Below are 23,965 nucleotides of genomic sequence, written 5' to 3' on the forward strand. Positions count from 1 at the left end.
GGTTAACTCGTTTCAGCAACAACAAAAAATAAATATATCATTTTCAATGGAAGGAGACACGCGACATTCTAAGATTTGACTGTTGGCAACTATAGTTGCGAATTTCAGTAACACAACTTTGTGATAACCAATCAGAAAAGGGAAGCTCTCGCTGGCCAGCTTAAACACTGTGCTCGATAGTATCGTTGGTGGTAGCCTGTTTCACATGCTGTAAAAAAATAAACGCACAGGGGGGAGAGCACAGGTAGTGAGTAATGTGAATCCACCATCTACCTGGAAGAAGGAGGAGAAGACTTGGAAGGTGTAGATGGCGCAGGAGCCGTCTGAGTCGGACACCAGCTGGTTGATGTGCCTCTGCCACGCCTCGTCGGCGTCATCGCACACCGCCGGCTGGAACGCCGCCAGGATGGCCGAGAAGAAGGGTGACGGAGGAAGGGAAGAACGAGACTCCATCAGCTCGTCTCTCTCCTCCTCGCCGAGACTGGTGGGGTAAACCAGGCACACACATGAAGAAATAGCAGCACTCAAAAACACTTTTCAGACCATCATGCTGACCAGAACTATATTGTGCTTGCTTACATAATAGTATTTTACCATTCAGTAGTATGAAAAGGTTATAAATACTGACAAAAGCACTGTTGCAGGTTTGATTAGACTTTCATGATCACACTTTATGACCAATTCCATTACAATTAATAAGCATTTATTGGCCTGAAATGTATAAAGCACTATAAACTCTTTCATTAACCTCGTTTTCTTCTAACAGACTTGAACAGTGCTATGTACCTGGGCAGAGCGCTGAAGTCCAGGTCCAGTTCTCCTCGGTCGTCTCCCGGAGCCAGATTTTCCAGGCTGAAGCTGTCGCCGCTGCAGTCAAACCCTGGCAGGAGGTCACTGATGGACAGGTCATCCTCATGGATGTTCGTGTCCTCGTCTTCTACTGATACCTCAGCCTAGAGGGAGAGAGGAAAGGAGGGAGGGACTTACTCAAAGTGCCGGCATCAGATATCAGGTTGTGTTCCAAATGGCACCCTACTCCCAAGGTAGTGCACTACTTTGACTAGGGTTCATAGGGCTCTGGTCAAAAGTAGTGCACTATATAGGGAAAAGGGTCCTATTTGGGAAGCACACTCAGTGTAGTACCCCCAGCCAATTTGATCTATTCCAGTACTTCAACACTGGCTGTAGGTACTTGAGGACAGGTTTGGGAAACACTGGTCTATGTAATTTAATACAACACTGATGGGGTTCTACTGACGGTAAATCACTGAGAGGACTAAAGTGTTAAAGCACTCCATGAATCCATTATTATTACATGCACTCAAATATCCTCGATTATGTGCTTTTGGGGGAATATGCATAATATTGCCGAATGATGAGAATGACTCACAATTTTGACACTTTCCTCCTAAAGGTAAGACATTTTTTGAAAGTACAGTATTAGGAATAAATGATAGGCACACTGCCCTTTCCAATGGACAAAGATACTCTATGCTGTGTTTAATTTCACATTTGGTTACGTTTTCACGAGTGTGTACAAATTATGCCAATTGTTTCAGACACAGAAAGAGAACCACCTTGCTACCAAACAACCACAAAATAGGTTTATAGGATATAATTGTATTATTTGGCAGCGTTGATGGGAGGAATAGGAGTGAGTGGGCGCCCATATCTCAGACACTTCGATGTACTTATTCACCCTCGACATTGAATTCTCTGCCAGCGAGATCTCGAAACTGGACGTTCGGGTGTGCAGAGGGGGAAGAGGAGGGTCAGTGGATGAGTTGTCACCGGAGGTGTACAGAGAGTCCAGTTGATTGACCTCCTCGGTGGGGGAGAGATTCACAATCTGCAACGAGACAAAAGTACAGCTCAGAGTCCTCCTCCAGTCTAATCATCAGATCCGGGTTAAAATAGTATTTGCTTTCTTTCAAATATTTTGATTGATCGATCGGGCTAGGTTTACACTTTTACCTATTACCTTGGTTCTATGGCACCAGGCGAGCTCAATCGAGCTTGAAGTATTTGGAAGGAAACAAATACTACTTGAACCAGTGCCAGATGGGCGAGGTTTGCACTTTTGGGACCATTCCATTGGTTCCATGAACTTGATTGAGCTTGAAGTACTTTGAAGAAAACAAATACTATTTGAACCCAGATCTGCTAGTCAGGACATCATGCACAAGGCAACTGTTGTGAGAGAAAACCATTCCACAATACATAGTGTAAACAAAGTATTTGAGCAGAATTGTATGAGATAAGCAGAGAGCAGCAGAGCATGCCTCCTGGTTGTGTCCTAGCAATTGTAACCGTTTATACATGGTCAGATATTATTTAATCCCCCCAATAGTTAAGGTTAGGATTGGGGGTAATCTGATCCTAGGTCTGTGGTTTGAGAGACGTACCACCTGGGAGTGAGAGAGGATCTGGCTGGCGGTGATGGACTCTTCCTCTGAAGATTCCCCTGAGTCCTGGTGGGTGAACTGGCCTAGGCTGGGTGTGCTGCTGGACAGCTCACTGTCATCCAGGGGCACCATGTCACTCCTGTCCAGGCTATCCATGGAGCGTCTCCGCACCCCCCAATTGAAGCTGTCCATCGTCTCCCCCTGCGAGGACGATCCACACAGCTTTAAGAAACTAGATGACACAGAGCCAGATGCCTCACACATACACACTCACAGGGGTCTACGCAGACACACACACAAAGGGGGTCTATACACTCGCACATACATACACAGTGGTCTAAACCCATGCATGCATGCACACACAGGGGTTTACACAAACACACACACGCACACAAAAAGGGGTCTACACACACACACACACAAATACTTGACCATGCAGTGCAAGTCAAATCAAGGCTGATCTTCATGGGAGAGTTACTCCATGACAATGTCAACAGCCTCACTTACACCATTTCACACTACTGAGCGGAGGTGATACAAGCCAAGCTGAGATGTACTACCCTAGCATGGTTACACATTCGTCCACAGTTGCTGGAACTGTGCTGATGGACCACGTGAACAAAAAATATCCAAGACAGCACAGTACGGTTTGGCAAGTCACGTGAAAAAGTAGTCTTTTAGAGCATCATAAAATAACTTTCCAATGTATCAAATCAAAATAGCCCTCTTAACAAAAACTGAAAAATAACTTGAGTATGACTCCACTGGGAGCTTTTTGGACTTCCTAAATATTGTGTAGTATTATCATCCCCCTGAGCCTAATGGCTTCAGTCTTGTTTCAGATCCTCCTGGGTGAAGTTTCCTCTAGGTACAGCTTCCCCTCCCCCAACCCTAACCATTACAGGGGGAAATGCAAAACTGACCCAAGATGTGTCTAGTGGAAACATCATCCTACACCAGTTCAGATGCCAAATTACTTTCCATCAGGTCACGATTCTGGAGAATCCAACCAGCCTCCTCAGGGCTGCATTTCATATGGCACCCTACTTTCTTATGAGCCCTGGTCAAAAGTAGTGCATTACAAAGGGAATAAGGTGCCATTTGGAATACAGCATGGTCACCACATCAGGCAGGACAGATCCTGGACCTGTGGTGACTGACTAGCTTCATCATATTTTACTCTGGTGGAAAGACAGGGCTAGCCTGGTCCCAGATCTGTTTGAACCTGCCTGTAGTCCCAGCTAACAATTCTAGGGAAAGATAAAGTTTTTGTAATGTTACCCATAACGTTCCCCTGATGTTTGAGTGTCCAGTTTTCCATTAGTTAGGGTAACATTATTATGCATGCTAGCAAAAACCTCCTGAGAACCTATTTAGCATGTTTTGACATTAGAGTTAGAACATTCCTTTGTTACAGTTGCTGAGCCCATCAAGGTCCTGATTGGTGAACCACTGATACATTCACAGCTCTTTTTCTGTTGGCAAGGGACAAACACAAACACTGCTATCAACATACATTGTTTTCAGCTAACATATTTGACACTTTGTGCATGTTCATTTCCAGTAATTATTATTCTTCACTTTTTAACAAATAACCTCTCGGTTCACGGCATTCTGATCTTACTGCTACACCACCGTCAAAGACTGATTTCACCGACAATGTAAAACTTTGAAGTAAAAAGTACACTAAATCAAAAATACTTTATTTTTCATTGGAGTAACATTAAACAGAGTAATATGCCCAGCAACATGAGATAAATAAAACAGACAACCCCTAAAATGTATGAAATAAGTCAATCAAATCAACGATGAGACAATAATCAGATTAACTAACAACTGACACACACATTGTGGAGTAGCAAGAAGATCAGAATGCCGTGACCCAAGATCTGAGTTCAAACCCCAGGTAAGAATAATTACTGTGTCTTTGAGAAAGTATTCACACTCCTTGACTTTGTTGTTGTTGTGTTACAACGTGGGATTTTCAAGTCTTGCCATTAAAGTTCAAGCCGACTTCCTAAAAAAAAACTCCCTAGTCCTTGCCGATGACAAGCATACTGATAACATAATGCAGCCACCACCATTCTTGAAAACATGAAGAGTGGTACTCTATGATGTCTTGTATTTGCCCCAAACATAACACTTTGTATTCAGGACACTGACAACATAATTCCATTCCGACATTATGGGGAATTGTGTGTAGACCAGTGACACAAAATCTGAACTTAATCGATTTTAAATTCAGGCTGTAACACAACAAAAGTGTGGAAAAAGTCAAGGGGCGTGAATACTTTCTGAAGGCACTGTATATGAACATGCACAATATAATCTTGTATAGCAAAGTGTTTCAAATATGTAAGTTGAAAACATTGCGTGTTGAAAGTACTGTTTGTGTGTGTGTGTGGGTGTCCCTAACCTTGCAAACAGACAAAAAGCTGTGAATGGATAAGTGGTTCACCAATCAGTGAATGGATAAGTGGTTCACCAATCAGGGCGATGGGCTCGGCAACCATAATAAGGGGTGGTGTGTAAAGAAACAAGTATTTTTCTTCCGGGGGAACGTTTCTTTAGGACCATCAGGCATAGGCCTAAAAACTTCTTTAGGGAAGTCCCTAGAAAAAGCTGGGAACTAGACAAAAACCTCCAGGGGACCATGACAGAACGGCCTGTTTTAAACGTCCTTGTACACAGGAAAGTTCTTGCAACGTTCCCATGAAACCTATCTAGAAAATGAATGACTTATAGTCTGAGAACATGTGGCAACCATGTTCTGTGTATGTTTGGTGTGACGTTGATTAGATATCCTCCTAACCCTAAGAAAACTGGACACATTCATCTTCTTACAATGATCCCATGAAACGTGTCTAGAACACTAATATTGAATATTCAGAGAACACCGTAACCACGTTCTGGGTAAGTTCTGTTTGATATTAAGGAGATGGTCTCTTGAAAACAGTCCTTGCACATCACTGGAACATTGCTATTATCACTGGAACATTGCTCTTATCCAGAGCGACTTACAAATTGGTGCATACACCTTATGACATCCAGTGGAACAGCCACTTTACAAATGACTGGTATTAAATAATAATCTGAGCAAATGCAACATAAATGGAGAGGAATCTATAAGTAGTGCATTGTGTAGGGAATAGGGTGCATTTGGGACATTACCTCAACAGCTGATTATTAAGTTGCATACTACTCGTTTGAGAGCAATAAGTCTGCTCATATCCAGTGAATGGTAGGTTGTGTGTAATGTGTGTTGATGGGATTCTGTTAGGTCACGTCCGAGCTACATGGTGCTATAGAATCTCTGACAGGAAGTACTAAGAACACAGGCCCTGACAGGAAGTGTAGTCTTAAGTGAGGACTTGACTTAACATTAGGGTGAGTAAACCCTGAACACACTCCAAAAATGTGCGTGAGCATGCACAGTGCTACTGTATCACACACCTCCATAGGGAAAGAATCCACCCTATGTAGTGCACTACTGTAGAGCTATGGTAAAAAGTAGTGCACTACATAGGGAATAGGGTACTGTTTGGATCCATAGACTACTACATCCCACTACATTCCATCTACACAATACAGTAATTGCATTGCAACATGACTGGACTTACCTGGATCTCCTAGATGGTGGCACAGACAAAAACAGAAAAAAATAAACCCACATTACATTAGAGGATAGAAGAGAAGAAATGAAAGTAGACACAACAAAGTGTCCTGGAGATCTGTTGAGACCATAGAATTATAAAGGGCCACCCATTATGGCTTCATTGAGATGCCCCTTCTAGTAATTCCATTCGTATGGTTGAGACACTCATTTGGGATTGAGAACGTTTCTAGCTCTCTGATTTAATGATTACACTAATACTGTGTACATTAGTGTCATATGTACACAGTACTTAATGATTATGATGATTCTGATTTTTTTACAATTTTACCTCTATCATAAGGTTTGGGAGACTGAGGTTCCATAACAGCACCACACACTGAGTACGTCTGTGCACTGCAACACTACATCCAGGGAACTTATATGGGTTGTGAGTGATTTGGCCAATGCATTCACGTCTTCCACCCTTTTACACACCACTAAACTAGTCATATTCTCAGCCCTGACAGTCAGCTCGCCTGCTTAAACCAGAGGACCACATTGGAAATAGCTGGGTTTTTTTTTTTGCGTTTATCCTCAATGATTTCAAAGGCCTTGCATCCAGGTGCGTGATCAGAATTATGTTTTTAAATGATCAAATCAATCAACCAATCTCACCTCTCCTTCCTCTAGCTCCACGTCCAGGAAGTCAAAGTCTCTGAAGACTCTGAATTGTTGTTCGGACGTGGTGTCATCCATGTTGTTGTCCTGCTCCTGAGTCCCCTCCTCAGATGACACCAGGCTGGGCTGCAGATCCATCAGGTCCAGCTCGCCACAGCTGGAGAAGATCACCTGGGGACGGGAGGATACATAGGGGTGTGTTAAAAGCATACAAAGCATACGTGGGAGTACCACACTCCATTAAAAAAAAGCATGCTTAAATCTACAATTCATATCAAACAAATATAATTCTCAATCTTTTTCATATGGGATCACGGTGCATAAACATTATTACTATATCTATTTTTGAAACGTCTTATTATCCATAATCCATATTAAATAACCAGTCATGTTAGACAATCTTAAGGCACTACTATGACATTGTTGAGGGGTTAAGAATGATGTGTAACCATACATACTGAGTGCACAAAACATTAGGAACACCTTTATAATATTGAGTTGGACGCCCTCAATTCGTCAGGGATGGACTTTACAAGGTGTCGAAAGCATTCCACAGGGATGCTGGGCCACGTTGACTCCAATGCTTCCCACAGTTGTGTCAAGTTGACTAGATGTCCTTTGGGTGGTGGACCATTCTTGATACACACGGGAAACTGTTGAGCGTGCCAAACCAAGCAGCGTTGCAGTTCTTGGCACACTCAAACAGGTGCGCCTGCCACCTACTACCATACCCTGTTCAAAAGGACTTAAGTCTTTCCCATTCACCCTCTGAATTGCACAGATACACAATCAGCCTCTCAATTTGGCGTAAAAATCTTTAACCTGTCTCCTCCCCTTTATTTACACTGATTGAAGTGGATGTAACAGGTGACATCAATAATGGATTATAGTTTTCACCTGGTCAGTCTGTCATGGAAAGAGCAGGTGTTTCTAATGTTTTGTGCACTCAGTGAATAACTTTCACAAAATGCCTGCAATATGAGTAGGCCATTATCACAATCAGTGTGTCTAATTGTTGAATAAGTGATGACTGCTGCTTTCTTTCAGTGATTCTGAACAAAAAAAGTTAACTTTTATGAATACTCAACATTAACTGTGTGTGTGTGTGTGTGTTTTTGTGTGTGTGTGTCTCACCGAAGGATTTTTGGTGAGCCCCAATCCCTGTCCACACAGACACAACACATTCACCAGCTTCTCCCGTGTCCTCTTCTGCAGATATGGAGAGAAGAGAGAAGTGAGGTGACGTCCCACCAGAGCAGAGCAGAGCTGCGTTGTTCAGATTGTGGAGTAGGACCTCTGAGCGGACAGCGACGCAACAAATCAGATCACGTCAATATAAATACAAAAACATGATCTGACCGTGCAACTCTTTCAAGGAAATGCATCATCACTGCTCTCCATCTTGAAAACTTGGCTGCTGTCATGCACAATTTTGTGATTGCATTAACAGTAGATCACAATACTTGAGTAAAAGACAGTTGAGTAAAATTTCCTTTAAGCTACACACTTTTTACTTCTGTTGTTTCCTTTAAAAAGACTACCCTGGTCCTGCCCACTGTAAACATTGGATAACTTGAACACCATAGGAATATTTGTTCTACTTAAAGTACACAGAAATGTACACTAATATTTCTGTCATCACACAAGTTTGGAAGATTTGACGTATCGTTGACTCTAGCCAAGAGCCACAACACATACACATTGACCTATGCTCAACTTTGTCGTGCTGGTCCAGCCAGCCTTCCAGAAGCTTTGCCTTCACACGGCCTGTCTGCCCGTTCTGTGGTGTCCACATGGTCCTAAATCCAGATGTCTAAACACTCCAAACAGCCACCTCACATTCTGAAATTGCATTTTTGTCCCTACACCAGCTTTACATTGATTTAAAAAAAATAGACAAATGTGTGGTTGGGTAGACTGTTTTGAGTGTTTAGACATCTGGATTTAGGACAGCAGACACCACAGAACGGGCTGACAGGCCGTGTGAAGGCATAGCTTCTGGAAGGCTGGCTGGACCAGCATGGCAGAGTTGAGCTTAGTTCAAGGTGTATTTGTTGCACTCTTCTCTTTCACCAAGTTGTAAAAGGAAGCAGATCAGAAACTGGTTACTCTTTAGTTGACTGATATAGCTAGTAAGGTAACAATTGTTTAACTTTACAGAAAAAAAACTAAACTAGTGTTTAGTCGCAGTGCTGAGCTAGTACTGTAAATGAAATGTAACGTTAGGCAATGTTTCATCCCCTCCCGACTGAGATGGAATAAGCTACACTAGCTAGTAGCTACCACAGCCAGGTCATATCTAGCCTCAGTACTTTAAGTCTTCTAGTTTAAGTCAAAAGTTTACATACACCTTAGCAAAATACCTTTAAACATAGTTTTTCAAAATTCATGACATTTAATGCTAGTAAACATTCCCTGTCTTAGGTCAGATAAAATCAAATGCTGATCCTAAGAATGTGAAATGTCAGAAAAATAGTAGAGAGAATGATTTATTTCAGCTTGTATTTCTTTCATCAAATCAAATCAGATTTGATTTGATATTTCTTTCATCACATTCCAAGTGGGTCAGAAGTTCACATACACCAAATTAGTATTTGGTAGCATTGCCTTTAAATTGTTTAACTTGGGTCAAATGTTTCGGGTAGCCTTCCACAAGCTTCCCACAATAAGTTGGGTGAATTTTGGCCCATTCCCCCTGACAGAGCTGGTGTAACTGAGTCAGGTTTGTAGGCCTCCTTGATCGTACACGCTTTTTTAGTTCTGCCCACAAATGTTCTATAGGATTGAGGTCAGGGCTTTGTGATGGCCACTCCAATATCTTGACTTTGTTGTCCATTAAGCCATTTTGCCACAACTTTGGAAGTATGCTTGGGGTCATTGTCCATTTGGAAGACCCATTTGCGACCAAGCTTTAACTACCTGACTGATGTCTTGAGATGGTGCCTCAATATATCCACTTCATTTTCCCTTCCTCATGAAGCCATCTATTTTGTGAGGTGCACCAGTCCCTCCTGCAGTAAAGCACCTCCACAACATGATGCTGCCAAACTGGCTATTCTATTTTTGTTTCATCAGACCAGAGGACATTTCTTCAAAATGTACGATCTTTGTCCCCATGTGCATTTGCAAAACGTAGTCTTGCTTTTTTATGGCAGTTTTGGAGCAGTGGCTTCCTCCTTGCTGAGCAGCCTTTCAGGTTATAACGATATAGGACTTGTTTTACTGTGGATATAGATACTTGTGTACCCGTTTCCTCCAGCATCTTCACAAGGTCCTTTGCTGTTGTTCTGGGATTGATTTGCACTTTTCGCACCAAAGTACGTTCATCTCTAGGAGACAGAACGCGTCTCCTTCCTGAGCGGTATGACGGCTGCGTGGTCCCATGGTGTTTATACTTGAGTACTATTGTTTGTACAGATGAACGTGGTACATTCAGGCATTTGGAAATTGCTCCCAAGGATGAACCAGACTTGTGGAGGTCTACACATTTTTTCTGAGGTCTTGGCTGATTTCTTTTGATTTTCCCATGATGTTAAGCAAAGAGGCATTGAGTTTGAAGGTAGGCCTTGAAATCCATCCACAGGTACACCTCCAATTGACTCAAATTATGTTAATTACCCTATCAGAAGCTTCTAAAGCAGGGGTGTCAAACTCATTTCGCATCGTGGGCCACATACGGCCTAGGGAGATGTCAAGTGGGCCGGACCATTAAAATTATACCATACTCTGCTATAAATAACCAAAATATCATGTCTTTCCTTTGTTTTGGTGTAAAGAAGCACAAGAACATTAGGAAAATATTGAAATTTAATGAACTATCCTTTTACAAAACATTTCATGAAACACCTCATATTTCCTTAGACAAATGTGCAATTTACTTTTATCATTCACAAATATGCATTGCAACTGATCCCACTGATTGTACAAAGGCACAAAACTTTAATTGGTACTGAAAAATATAGTAATGCACTTTAAGATTAAATGAGACTTTTAAAGAAAGGAATTTTTAAACCACTTACACATACGCATATAAAATCTAAATGTAATCCCTGCGTACACCTTACAAACTAAGGAGAGTGATTTTAAATGTGTAATGAAGAAAGTGTTCGCCTGTCCTGTAAATCTGTAAACTTCATACATGAAACATACAATACATACTGAAAATTTATGGAGTTGTATGAACAGTAGAATTCCATCACACAACTTTTGTTTTGAAGCTGCTGACTAACATTAAAGTGCACATTTTTTAAATCACCACAGTAAGGATTCATCTTCACAGAGCTGTATTCTTTCAATGCAAACAGTATCTAAGGCAGCATTTTAAAGGTGTTAGTCTAGTCTGGACTTGTATTTGTACCTGAAACTTGGCATCTTTTGGCCTGTACAAGTGCATCAACACCAGGTGTCATGTCCTGACTAGCTGTCACTTTCAGAATGTCATTTAAGTGCTTGTTTGTGAGCCTTGAACATTTTTGTTTTATTGATATTCATCACTGAGAAAATTTGTTCACAAAGGTAGGTTGTCCCAAACATGCACAAAATGTTAGCAGCCAGGGCTGTTAATTTGGGGTACCCTGGTAGTAGATACTGATAAAATCTGTCCAGACCTAGAGGCAAATTTGCCCTTCAAATCTGCCGAGTATTCCTCGTCAGGCTAATATTGGCAAAAAGCTTGTCGCTTTCGGGACATACAAGTTCAGCCGCCTTCATCATGCATCGTTTAACAAAGTCACTGTCGGAATACGGCTTCGATGCTAATGCTATTTCGCTAGCAATTAGGTAGCTGGCTTTTACCGCTGCTTCACTGACTTCTCGGCTCTGGATGAAAGTTGACTGCTGTTTCCTCAGACCCGCCAGCAATTCGTTAATCTTATCTCTTCTCAGTTGTTTGCAAGCCGTCATATTTTTCGCTGTGATGAGTCTCGTAGTGGCGTCGAATATTATATTCCTTCAATACCGAAACTTGTTGCAAACACACCAAGCACAAAGGTTTTCCGTGCATCTCTGTAAATAAATAGGACGTGGTCCATTTTTCTTGAAAATTCTACACTCCTTATCTACTTTTCTCCGTTTGGATAACGACATTTTGGCTAATGATATTAACAACGTCGTAACAAGCAGCAGATGGCGCATTGATACCGTCTGCTGTTTTCAGTCTGTCTCAGTGATGCGGCTTGTCTTCTACTCTGATGGAAAGAGTGCGCCCCTTAGCGGATAATCCATGAATTGCAGCGAATTAAAAATATTAATTCCATGTCTTTTATGCATTTTTTCCACTTTCAAATTATCCTGCGGGCCTGATCGAACCTCCTTGGGGGCCGGTTCCGGCCCGCGGGCCGTATGTTTGACACCCCTGTTCTAAAGCCATGACATACATTTCTGGAATTTTCCAAGCTGGTTCCAAGCTGTTTAAAAGGCACAGTCAACTTAGTGCTGACCCCTGGAATTGTGATACTGTGAATTATAAGTGAAATAATCTATCTGTAAACAATTGTTGGAAAAAGTAATTGCGTCATGAACAAAGTAGAGGTCCTAACTGACTTGCCAAACCTATAGTTTGTTAACAAAACATTTGTGGAGTGGTTAAAAAACAAGTTTTAATGACTCCAACCTATGTGTATGTAAACTTCAGACTTATCTGTATCTGACAGAGAGCAGTATGACGTGGCTAGTATTACTATCTAACAGCTGTTTGGATGGAAATATTTTGTAGCCTTTGTTTAGTCTCATTTCAGAAGTAAATGAACTTGGCAAGCTTTCACCAGTTGATATACCGTTAGAGAGCTCTGGCAAAAAGTTGGCTAACATTAGATATTCTTTTGCCTTAATCAAACAAGACCGGAATCAAATGATGAACCCATCGGCCAACAATTGAAGATTGATATTCTGACGTTTTTTCAGTGCAATGTGAGTTTAATTAGTCAGAATGGCAATGTAACGTTATTGATCTGTCAGTGTCCCTAGCTAATTACCTACTTTTCACACTGACAGTAACAAACAGCTGTAATGTTACAGATTTCCCTGTCATGATGCACAGTAGAGGTCTGCGCTGGACCGATTTCTTTATCCCGCTCCCGCCCACACCCGCTGGCCTTCTGTCTGGCACCCACACACTACCGCAAGAACTGGTCCCAAACCCAACCGCAGTATGTGACACAGCTCACTTGCCAGCCATGGTCCCAGCAATTTTGCACCCTATAGGCAATTTCAAACTTGCAAAAATAACTTAAGAAATAGGTTCAATTACCAGAGATTCTTACATGGGCCTTATATTGTATTACTGGGTTATATCGGCCAATAAGCAATTTTTTGGGGGAGTGGTAAGATTTTCAGACGGTGAAATAATGGGTGATCAATATTTAAGCCTATAAACTATAGCCTAATCATAGGCCTATTAAGGAAGTACATATCCTTGGAAAGATAACTGCCCCGTGCTTCTTCACACATGCATAGGCTATATCCTACTCTATTTAATTGAGACCACACCTGATCTCGCAGGTAGCTACTGAACTGGAAGCAGCATGAATAAGACACTTGCTACGTTTTGCTTCGTCCAATAGAATATCGCCCACCTATTAGGAGGACAATTTGCAGGCTGAGGCAAATAAAAGGGTAATCAATACTTAAATGAATAGGCGCAACGGTCGCTCACCATAGTAACCTAACCTATGTGTGCGTTGTGCATTTTCAATGATGATTCCATTTTTTGACTGCTTCTCGCAGGCCCTCCACTTCTTCCATTATCAATAATAATTTACAGAGACCGTAGTAAACTTCAGTCTAATCATAATTAAGTTAATTTCATATTCAAGTTAACTGCCACGTGACTCTCTGCCTATGTAGGCAGCCTACTCTCATGCCCAACTAGGAGAGGTAGGCTAATGTTGAAGTTGAAGCAGCGAATGTGTGAACAATGCAAAGATATGCACATTTAACACAATAGGTAGGCTAACGCACACAAAGCAGAAAGAGGACCGTTTCAAAATCATCTGTGGGACAACGCAAATATTTGCATCCGAAAGTCGTCTTTATGACCCCCCCTAGCCCGTAGCATGAAAAATGCTGACTGCGCAGCAAGGTCCCGCAGACATCCAGTAGGAATGCAGCCCTCTAGTGCAGACAGTACACAACAGGATCAGATGGTGACAGATGGTCCCAGCAGGGTCAGACAGCCAGGGAAGACCAGTCTATGGAGGTCAGGGGAATTTTGCAGTATATTAACAATATCAGTGAATGATATAAAGTTCTATCTTGAATTGATGAGTGGACCTACAGTAGCTACAGGACAGCAGCTTAAAGCTACAGTCTGGGATCTGGGAATGATGGTCATTTCAATTATTGAACCATTGATTTTATTTTTGGATAATATAATGTATAAATGTGCACCAAAGTAATTCTTTGTCATGCCGCGTGTTAGGAGGATCAGATGGTGACGGGGTCCCAGCAGGGTCAGGCAGCCAGGGAAGTCACCGTCTGTGACTGAGGTGAGGTGAATTTGAGGACACACCACACTCTCTGCAGCAATCACTGGAAAAGCCAAATGCCATTTTAAGGGAGTCTGACAAACCACCAAAGTTGATTTCCAAACTGTATCAAGAGTTGATAGAGGCTTTTCCCGATGACACAAATATGTAAAACAAAAATGAGGGAGACCTGGTAGAAGCTAGTGATGATGAATGGATACATGTTTGAATCTCCAGTCATGTTCATATCATCTCAGACATAAATTACTAGTTTAAGGCCATTCATAGAAAGTACTATATGCCAGTGAAACTGAATTACATGGACTCAGAAATGTCATTCCTCTGCTAGAGGTGTAAAACACAAAAGCGGACCCATTTGCATATGTTATGGTCTTGTGAAGGCTGGCGGATTTCTGGCAAACAGTATGTTCTTTTATCTCTGCATGTCTATAGATTCTCCCCGTTCTTGTTTGCTTGGAAATGTTGATACTGGAGACCTATCTGAAGAAACTGTGGAACCATTTATAGCGACTAAGAAATGCAATACCATTAATTGGAAGGTTGGTTTTCCTCATACAATGTCAAGTTATGTATCACTAGCTTTGATTTATTACAAGATTAAGGGTAAACTGAGCAACTTTCATAAGGTCTGGATGTGTTATATGGAATACAGTTCGAATAAAGGAGTCTGTATTGAAAACATGCCCATGTCAGTGGAGATATCGATTTAGGCCATCCCTAGCTGCTGGGCTCCTCAGTCCTGGCCCTGGGGGTCTTTCGTCCTGTGGGTTGTCGCTCTGGCCTTGGCTTAACACACGCAAAACCAATAATGAATGTTTCACTAAGATCCTAAAGCTGAGTGGGTCGTGTTGGGGGGGCGACCCAGCTATATTGTGTGCAAGTAAAAAGAGCTCTACAGTACTATTAGGCATATGAGATTAATGTATGTTAATGTATACTTAGGTGTTTTTTGGGAACAAAACATATTTTTAAAGGTGGGAACTGGGACGGAACTTGTGTTGGGAGAGATTGGAGTTATTTACTGGACTGGTGGGGGTCGGGCGTGCAGGTGGCTCGGGCTGGCAGGTCAGTCTGACTGAAATTTGATATAGAGGATGTCTTAATAAAGTCAATCAAAAGTCTGTCGTTTTTCCAAGAGTTGTTCATTTGTTAGTCTATCGGTTAAAGGTGCAACAATATTTATTATTGAATTACCGTTGATCTTGTTCAGTCTGATGAATCAAATTAAACATACTTAATAATGATCTCTTACCTAGCTTGATGACAGTGGGCATTTTGCTTACTTTTTGTTCTAAATAGAGACAGCATATTGGGTTGTGTAAAAATGCAAGATATGAGCTTTAGATGTCCCACTTCTAAATACCAAAGTGGAGCCCCTGACTCTAGCTCTGGTCCAGGGGGGTAGTGCGCGTTTCTCCACTACTACTGGACACTACTAGTGGAGGAGTACACACTTTGCCCTGGACCAGAGCTACATTGACTCTTACTTTTTCTGTTTGTTGTTATTTCTCGCTTCCTGATCACAATAATCCTGGAGGCCAGATCTGGGTGTGCTTTAGCCAACTCCTCTGTAGTGGTCCTTGCCATGGCATACAAGAAACGTGAAGGTTTGGCTAAAGCACAAACAGGAACTAGTGACCACGCTAGATAGAAGTAACATTCTGGAAGAGAAAGGGAGAGATTGACTTGTGAGGATTGGGGTAGGGGGTGAGACAGACATGAGAGGACTGAAAGGGGTAGACTGACCTTGGAGGACTGGGGGAGAAGGGGGTGGTAGGCAGCCCCGGTAACCAAAAGGTTGTTGGTTCAGATCCCCGAGATGACTAGGTGAAAAATCTGTTGATTGTGCCCTTGAGCAAGGCACTTAACCATAATTGCTCCTGTAATAGCTCTGGAGAAGAGCATATGCTAAATTACTCAAATGTAAAATGTAAGCGGGACACTAACCTGAGAGGACTGGGGGTGGAGTGGGAGACTGACCTTGGAGAAGTGATGGAAAAGGGGGAGAATGGGAGACACTCACCTGAAAAGAGTGGGGGAGGAGGGGTGAAAGGAGAGGCTGACCTGAGAAATTGTGGGAGAAGAGGGAGAAAGGGTGACACTGACCTGAGAGGACTGGGGTATTTTCCAGCTGACTGGAACCAGGACGTTGTTGGAGGTGGAGCCCGAGGAGGTGGAGGAGGTGCTGCAGGTCACAGCGATGGCCCGGCAATTCCCCTCCCGGCCTGGAGAACCTTGCAGCTCCTCATACCTCCTGCCAATCACTGGGGTCTACAAACACACACACGTAGGGAACTTAGTTAGTCACACACAGAGCACAGGTTTGGAGCCGAAACGGAGTGTCTCTGCAGCAGTAAGTCCATGATTGGACAGCTCCCCTTCCTCTGTTCTATGGCTGCTCCAGTCTAGCCCTCCCAGCCAGGACACGCAGCAGGCCAACTATTCAGCTGCTCATCAATATTTCAACACCTGCCAGGCAGCGTTTGTTAAGCCCTTAGCACTGTCCAATGGCAGCCGTTCATAGCCCCAGCAGCTCAATTACCGAGCGGGAGAGATTCGCACATTAGGAAAATAAGATATCCCCCAGCTTGGCTAAATTAGCTTATTCAATCCAGCTGCAGTCAATTTACACAGATTCCATGTGCCTCCGGTAACATGCTGTTCTTCTGTTGTGTTTTCCTCCCCACCCCCTTCCGTCTAAAAATACTGAGGAATTTGTCTGAGAAACGAGAGGTAAGTTTGTTCAATCATTCCTCTCTAGGCTGTAATGCTCTCTGTTTGGCTGGAGCTCACTCCCTCTCCACCCCAGCCCAGTTTGAACTCTCCTCCTCCCTGATTCCCACACAAAGGACGGCAGTAGACCTGTCTGACAATATTTCCTGCCATTCATAAACCTCACAAATTGCTGCCTGTTTGGTTCCTAGACGTACATAAATCATACATTACTTCCCAGTCTGTCTGTCTGTTAGCCCTCACAACATCGCTCTCTAGTCTAACTCTGCCCAGACTGGCTGAGAGTGTTTGTGTGTGTACTTTTCTAGCTTTCCTACTAATCTACTGGGGTCATTATTAAAAGGCATAATCTGTAATTAACTGGAAGGAAAGACATGTTTCCTGTCCAAAACAGATCCAGTCATCAACAGTCTCACACCAGTACCACACCCTGGAAAACACAGGAAAAGTACAAGAAAACGCGAGACCGTAAACATGCCTCTAAGTGCCTTTCATGCTTTTAACAACAAACATTTGGCTTCGACATAAATGGCACCCTATTCCCTATAGTACACTACTTTTGACCAGAGCCCTGATCAAAAGTATTACACTGTATAGGGAATAGGGTGCCATTTGGGAAGCAGTCTTTAACACAGAACAGCTTCATGCACAGAACAAACCCTGTCTTGTCTGTGGCTTGGCTGTCAGACAGGGAGCGACAACATTACATCAGAGTGAGAGGAAGTTAGAGAGAGAGAGTGGGAGAAAGTAAGACAGAGAGTGAGCAAAAGAGAGCGAAAGAGAGAGAAACAGATCAAAAGAACCCGAGAACCATTGATGTCTGACTAACCTCAGAGATGTCAAAGGTAAAGTCCAGTGTTTTCCCCGGCAGGGCTTTGGAGGAGCGCTCCCACACCTGGAGGTCCAGGTGGGCCAGCTCGCTGTGGGGGGACGTTGGCTGCACCAGGCTAGCCGACCGGGACACCACTAGCTTCAGGATGTTCAGGGCTTCCCTCCAGTGGGCCGTCTGAAGAGCGTGTGCAGACAGAGCACACACACAACGAGAGAGAGACACACAACACAGAGTCTGTCAGAAGATATCCACCATATGACGTCAAAACTGTTTTCATTTATCAAAGAAGCATAAAGCAAAGCCTCTGAGGAGAATCCGCCAGGAGAAAGGTTTCAGTGTGTGTGAGCCTGGAATGAGGGCCTGCAGCCAACACAGCAGGCTGTTTATAGTCATGTTGGGTGTGCCTTTAAATTTGTTGCTGAGACGCAAGACTCTGTTTTCCCTTTTTGCAGTAGTTAAAGGAATACTACATTCAGTATTCTGTTCATCATATTATTTTTCACAGGGACCAGACATTGACCACAAGCATTTCGCTACACTCGCATTAACATCTGCTAACCATGTGCATCTGCTATCCTTGACCAATAAAATTGGATTTGAACAGATTGAAATGGGTTTATAATATAATTGAGGAAATAGAAAGGATGTGAGAAGAATTCCCGAGGGGATGAGACTGGACCGGATGAAGCCAAAGGCTGCAGATTAAGAATCAGGAAGGTGGACTCTGTAGAGTTTGGCTTGGAGTCTCAGGTAGACATCGTAAGGCCATGGTAATTAGGCTGCTGTGGTGATGGCAATCCAGGAGATCTTGACATAGAGTTTCATCAGATTTGAACCAACTGTAAATGGGCCACTCAGGAACATTCACTGTCTTCTTGGTAAGCAACTACAGTGTAGATTTGGCCTTGTGTTTTAGGCTATTGTCCTGCTGAAAGGTGAATTAATCTTTAAGTGTCTGGTGGCAAGCAGACTGAACCATGTTTTGCTCTTGGATTTTAACTGTGCTTGGCTATATTCTGTTTCTTTTTTATCCTGAAAAACTCCCCAGTCCTTAACTATTACACGCATACCCTTAACATGATGCAGCCACCACTATGCTTGAAAATATGGAGAGTGGTCCTCAGTAATGTGTTGTATTGGATTTGCCCCAAACATAATATCATAATAGTATTCAGGACAAAAAGTGAATTGCTTTGCCACATTTTTGCAGTATTACTTTAGTGCCTTGTTGCAAACAGGATGCATGTTTTGGAATATTTTAATTCTGTACAGGCTTCTTTCACCCTGTCAATTCGGTTAGTATTGTGGAGTAACTACAATGTCCATCCGCAGTTCTCATATCACAACCATGACATTCTGTACTGTTTTAAAGTCAGCAATGGCCTCATGGTAAAATCCCTGAGCGGTTTCTTTCCTCTCCGGGCAACTGAGTTAGGAAGGTCCCCTGTACCTTTGTAGTCACTGTGTGTAAATAATAACTTCCCCATGCTCAAAGGGATATTCAATGTCTGCAATTATTTATATTTTTTCACATCTATCAATGCCCTTTGCTGGTTGAATCTGTGTTCGTACTTCACTGCTCGACTGAGGGACATTACAGACAATTGTATGTGTGGCATACAGAGATGAGGTAGTCATTCAAAAATCATGATCACCTCTACAGGATCGGTGGGTCCCTCACGGGAAGTAGGCTAATGTGATTAGCATGAGGTTGTAAGTAACAAGAACATTTCCCAGGACAGACATATGTCAAATGAAATGTTATTGCTCACATACACATGGTTAGCAGATTTTTAATTTAAATTTAATTTAATTTCACCTTTTATTTAACCAGGTAGGCAAGTTGAGAACAAGTTGTCATTTACAATTGCGACCTGGCCAAGATAAAGCAAAGCAGTTGGACACATACAACAACAGAGTTACACATGGAGTAAAACAAACATACAATCAATAATACAGTCGAAAAATATGTCTATATACAATGTGAGCAAATGAGGTGAGATAAGGGAGGTGAAGGCAAAAAAAAGGCCATGGTGGCGAAGTAAATACAATATAGCAAGTAAAACACTGGAATGGTAGATTTGCAGTGGAAGAGATAGAAATAATGGGGTGCAAAGGAGCTAAATAAATAAATTCAGTAGGGGGAGAGGGAGTTGTTTGGGCTAAATTATAGATGGGCTATGTACAGGTGCAGTAGTCTGTGAGCTGCTCTGACAGCTGGTGTTTCCAGTTTCAGAGATTTTTGTAGTCCGTTCCAGTCATTGGCAGCAGAGAACTGTAAGGAGAGGCGGCCAAAGGATGAATTGGTTTTTGGGGTGACAGGAGAGAAATACCTGCTGGAGGGCATGCTACAGGTGGGTGCTGCTATGGTGACCAGCGAGCTGAGAAAAGGGGGGAATTTACCTAGCAGGGTCTTGTAGATGACCTGGAGCCAGTGGGTTTGGCGACGAGTATGAAGCGAGGGCCAGCCAACGAGAGCGTACAGGTTGCAGTGGTGGGTAGTATATGGGGCTTTGGTGACAAAACGGATGGCACTGTGATAGACTGCATCTAATTTATTGAGTAGGCTATTGGAGGCTATTTTGTAAATGACATCGCCAAAGTCGAGAATCGGTAAGATGGTCAGTTTTACAAGGGTATATTTGGCAGCATGAGAGAAGGATGCTTTATTGCGAAATAGGAAGTCAATTCTAGATTTAACTTTGGATTGGAGATGTTTGATGTGAGTCTGGAAGGAGAGTTTACAGTCTAACCAGACACCTAGAATATGTGGACAACTACAAATACCTAAGTCAGAAACGTCCAGAGTAGTGATGTTGGACGGGCGGGCAGGTAGCGATCGTTTGAAGAGCATGCATTTAATTTTACTTGTATTTAAGAGCAATTGGAGGCCATGGAAGGAGAGTTGTATGGCATTGACACTCGTCTGGAGGGTTGTTAACACAGTGTCCAAAGAAGGGCCAGAAGTATACTGAATGGTGTCGTCTGCGTAGAATTGAATCAGAGACTCACCGGCAGCATCATTGATGTATACAGAGAAGAGAGTCGGTCCAAGAATTGAACCCTGAGGCACTCCCATAGAGACTGCCAGAGGCCCGGACAACAGGCTTTCCGACTTGACACACTGAACTCTATCAGAAAAGTAGTTGGTGAACCAGGAGAGGCAATCATTTGAGAAACCAAGGCTATCGAGTCTGCCGATGAGGATGTGGTGATTGACAGAGTCGAAAGCCTTGGCCAGATCAATGAATACGGCTGCACAGTAATGTCTATTATCGGTGGCGGTTAAGATATCGTTTAGGACCTTGAACGTAGCTGAGGTGCACCCATGACCAGCTCTGAAACCAGATTGCATAGTGGAGAAGGTATGGTGAGATTCGAAATGGTCGGTGATCTGTTTATTGACTTGGCTTTCCAGGGGGTAGATATACAGTGGGGCAAAAAAGTATTTACTCAGCCACCAATTGTGCAAGTTATCCCACTTAAAAAGATGAGAGGCCTGTAATTTTCATCATAGGTACATTTTAACTATGACAGACAAAATGAGAAAACAAAAATCCAGAAAATCACATTGTAGGATTTTTAATGAATTTATTTGCAAATTATGGTGGAAAATAATTATTTGGTCAATAACAAAAGTTTCTCAATACTTATATATACTCTTTGTTGAAAATGACAGAGGTCAAACGTTTTCTGTAAGTATTCACAAGGTTTTCACACACTGTTGCTGGTATTCTGGCCCATTCCTCCATGCAGATCTCCTCTAGAGCAGTGATGTTTTGGGGCTGTTGCTGGGCAACACGGACTTTCAACTCCCTCCAAAGATTTTCTATGGGGTTGAGATCTGGAGACTGGCTAGGCCACTCCAGGACCTTGAAATGCTTCTTACGAAGCCACTCCTTTGTTGCCCGGGCAGTGTGTTTGGGATCATTGTCATGCGGAAAGACCCAGCCACGTGTCATCTTCAATGCCCTTGCTGATGGGAGGTTTTCACTCAAAATCTCACGATACATGGCCCCATTCATTCTTTCCTTTACACGGATCAGTCGTCCTGGCCCCTTTGCAGAAAAACAGCCCCAAAGCATGACGTTTCCACCCCCTTGCTTCACAGTAGGTATGGTGTTCTTTGGATGCAAATCAGCATTCTTTGTCCTCCAAACACGACGGGCCTGGACATGTACTGGCTTAAGCAGGGGGACACGTCTGGCACTGCAGGATTTGAGTCCCTGGCGGAGTGTGTTACTGATGGTAGGCTTTGTTACTTTGGTCCCAGCTCTCTGCAGGTCATTAACTAGGTCCCCCCGTGTGGTTCTGGGATATTTTCTCACCGTTCTTGTGATCATTTTGACCCCACGGGGTGAGATCTTGGGTGGAGCCCCAGATCGAGGGAGATTATCAGTGGTCTTGTATGTCTTCCATTGTATGTCTTCCATTTCCTAATAATTGCTCCCACAGCTGATTTCTTCAATCCAAGCTGCTTACCTATTGCAGATTCAGTCTTCCCAGCCTGGTGCAGGTCTACAATGTTGTTTCTGGTGTACTTTGACAGCTCTTTGATCTTGGCCATAGTGGAGTTTGGAGTGTGACTGTTTGAGGTTGTGGACAGGTGTCTTTTATACTGATAACAAGTTCAAACAGGTGCCATTAATAGAGGTAACGAGTGGAGGACAGAGGAGCCTCTTAAAGAAGAAGTTACAGGTCTGTGAGAGACAGAAATCTTGCTTGTTTGTAGGTGACCAAATACATATTTTCCACCATAATTTGCAAATAAATTAAAAATTCTACAATGTGATTTTCAGGATTTTTTTTCTCATTTCGTCTGTCATAGTTGAAGTGTACCTATGATGAAAATTACAGGCCTCATCTTTTTAAGTAGGAGAACTTGCACAATTGGTGGCTGACTAAATACTTTTTTGCCCCACTGTAGGTCTGTAGCAGTTTGGGTCAAGAGTGTCTCCCCCCTTTGAAGAGGGGGATGACCGTAGCTGCTTTCCAATCTTTGGGAATCTCAGACGACACGAAAGAGAGGTTGAACAGGCTAGTAATAGGGGTTGCAATTTCAGCAGATCATTTTAGAAAGAAAGGGTCCAGATTGTCTAGCCCGGCTGATTTGTAGGGGTCCAGATTTTGCAGCTCTTTCAGAAGATCAGCTGACTGGATTTGGGAGAAGGAGAAATGGGGAAGGCTTGGGCGAGGTGCTGGGGGGGGGTGCAGTGCTGTTGACCGGGGTAGGGGTAGCCAGGTAGAAAGCATGGCCAGCCGTAGAAAAATGCTTATTGAAATTCTCAATTATAGTGGACTTATCGGTGGTGACAGTGTTTCCTATCCTCAGTGCAGTGGGCAGCTGGGAGGAGGTGTTCTTATTCTCCATGGACTTACAGTGTCCCTGAACTTTTTTGAGTTTGTGTTGCAGGAAGCAAATTTCTGCTTGAAAAAGCTAGCCTTAGCTTTTCTAACTGCCTGTGTACATTGGTTTCTAGCTTCTAGATGTTAATGCGAGTGGAGAGAAATGCTTGTGCTTCTAGTTCCGACAGTGCAGTAATATCTAACAAGTAATCTAACAATTCCCCAACAACTACCTAACACACACAAGTCTAAAGGGGTGAATGACAATATGTACATATAAATATATGGATGAGCAATGTCCGAATGGCATAGGCAAGGTGCAATAGATGGTATAAAGTACAGTATATACATATGATATGAGTAATGTAAGATATGTAAACATTATTAAAGTGGCATTATTTAAAGTGGCATTGTTTAAAGTGACTAGTGATTAGGTCTGAATGTAGGCAGCAGCCTCTTGAGTTAGTTATTGCTGTTTAGCAGTCTGATGGCCTTGAGATAGAAGCTGGTTTTCAGTCTCTCGGTCCCAGCTTTGATGCACATATACTAACCTCGACTTCTGGATGGTAGCAGTGTGAACAGGCAGTGGCTCAGGTGGTTGATGTCCTTGACAATCTTTTTAGTCTTCCTGTGACATTGGGTGCTGTAGGTATCATGGAGGACAGGTAGTTTGCCCCCGGTGATGCGTTGTGCAGACCGCACCACTGGAGAGCTTTGCGGTTGAGGGCGGAGCAGTTGCCGTACCAGGCTGCGATACAGGATGCTCTCGATTGTGAAAGTAAAAGTTTGCCAGGGTTTTGGGTGCCAAGCCACATTTCTTCAGCCTCCTGAAATCCACAATAATTTCCTTTGTTTTGTTGACGTTGAGTGAGAGGTTGTTCTCTGAGGCTGA

At 42.9% G+C, this 23,965-nt stretch overlaps 1 protein-coding gene across 5 annotated transcripts in view; it reads right to left on the reverse strand.

Moving 5' to 3' along the window:
- The window catches only part of LOC118397034 (protein furry homolog), a 231,669-nt gene that overhangs the window by 39,258 nt on the left and 168,446 nt on the right, over nucleotides 1-23,965 (reverse strand). For 4 of the 5 annotated variants that reach the window (XM_052467095.1, XM_052467092.1, XM_052467093.1 and 1 more), the window contains exons 50-57: nucleotides 17,725-17,901; nucleotides 16,269-16,433; nucleotides 7,813-7,887; nucleotides 6,676-6,849; nucleotides 2,406-2,606; nucleotides 1,700-1,849; nucleotides 787-953; nucleotides 274-481 (exon numbers count right to left, since the gene is read on the reverse strand). In XM_052467095.1, the coding sequence (XP_052323055.1) occupies nucleotides 274-481; nucleotides 787-953; nucleotides 1,700-1,849; nucleotides 2,406-2,606; nucleotides 6,676-6,849; nucleotides 7,813-7,887; nucleotides 16,269-16,433; nucleotides 17,725-17,901 (1,317 nt within the window). Of the gene's footprint in view, nucleotides 1-273; nucleotides 482-786; nucleotides 954-1,699; nucleotides 1,850-2,405; nucleotides 2,607-6,675; nucleotides 6,850-7,812; nucleotides 7,888-14,056; nucleotides 14,206-16,268; nucleotides 16,434-17,724; nucleotides 17,902-23,965 lie in introns of those variants that run through there. The other variant, XM_052467096.1, reaches the window with a different exon arrangement.

Source organism: Oncorhynchus keta, chromosome 18 (genome assembly GCF_023373465.1).
Source record: "Oncorhynchus keta strain PuntledgeMale-10-30-2019 chromosome 18, Oket_V2, whole genome shotgun sequence".
In the NCBI taxonomy this organism is placed as follows: Eukaryota; Metazoa; Chordata; class Actinopteri; order Salmoniformes; family Salmonidae; genus Oncorhynchus; species Oncorhynchus keta.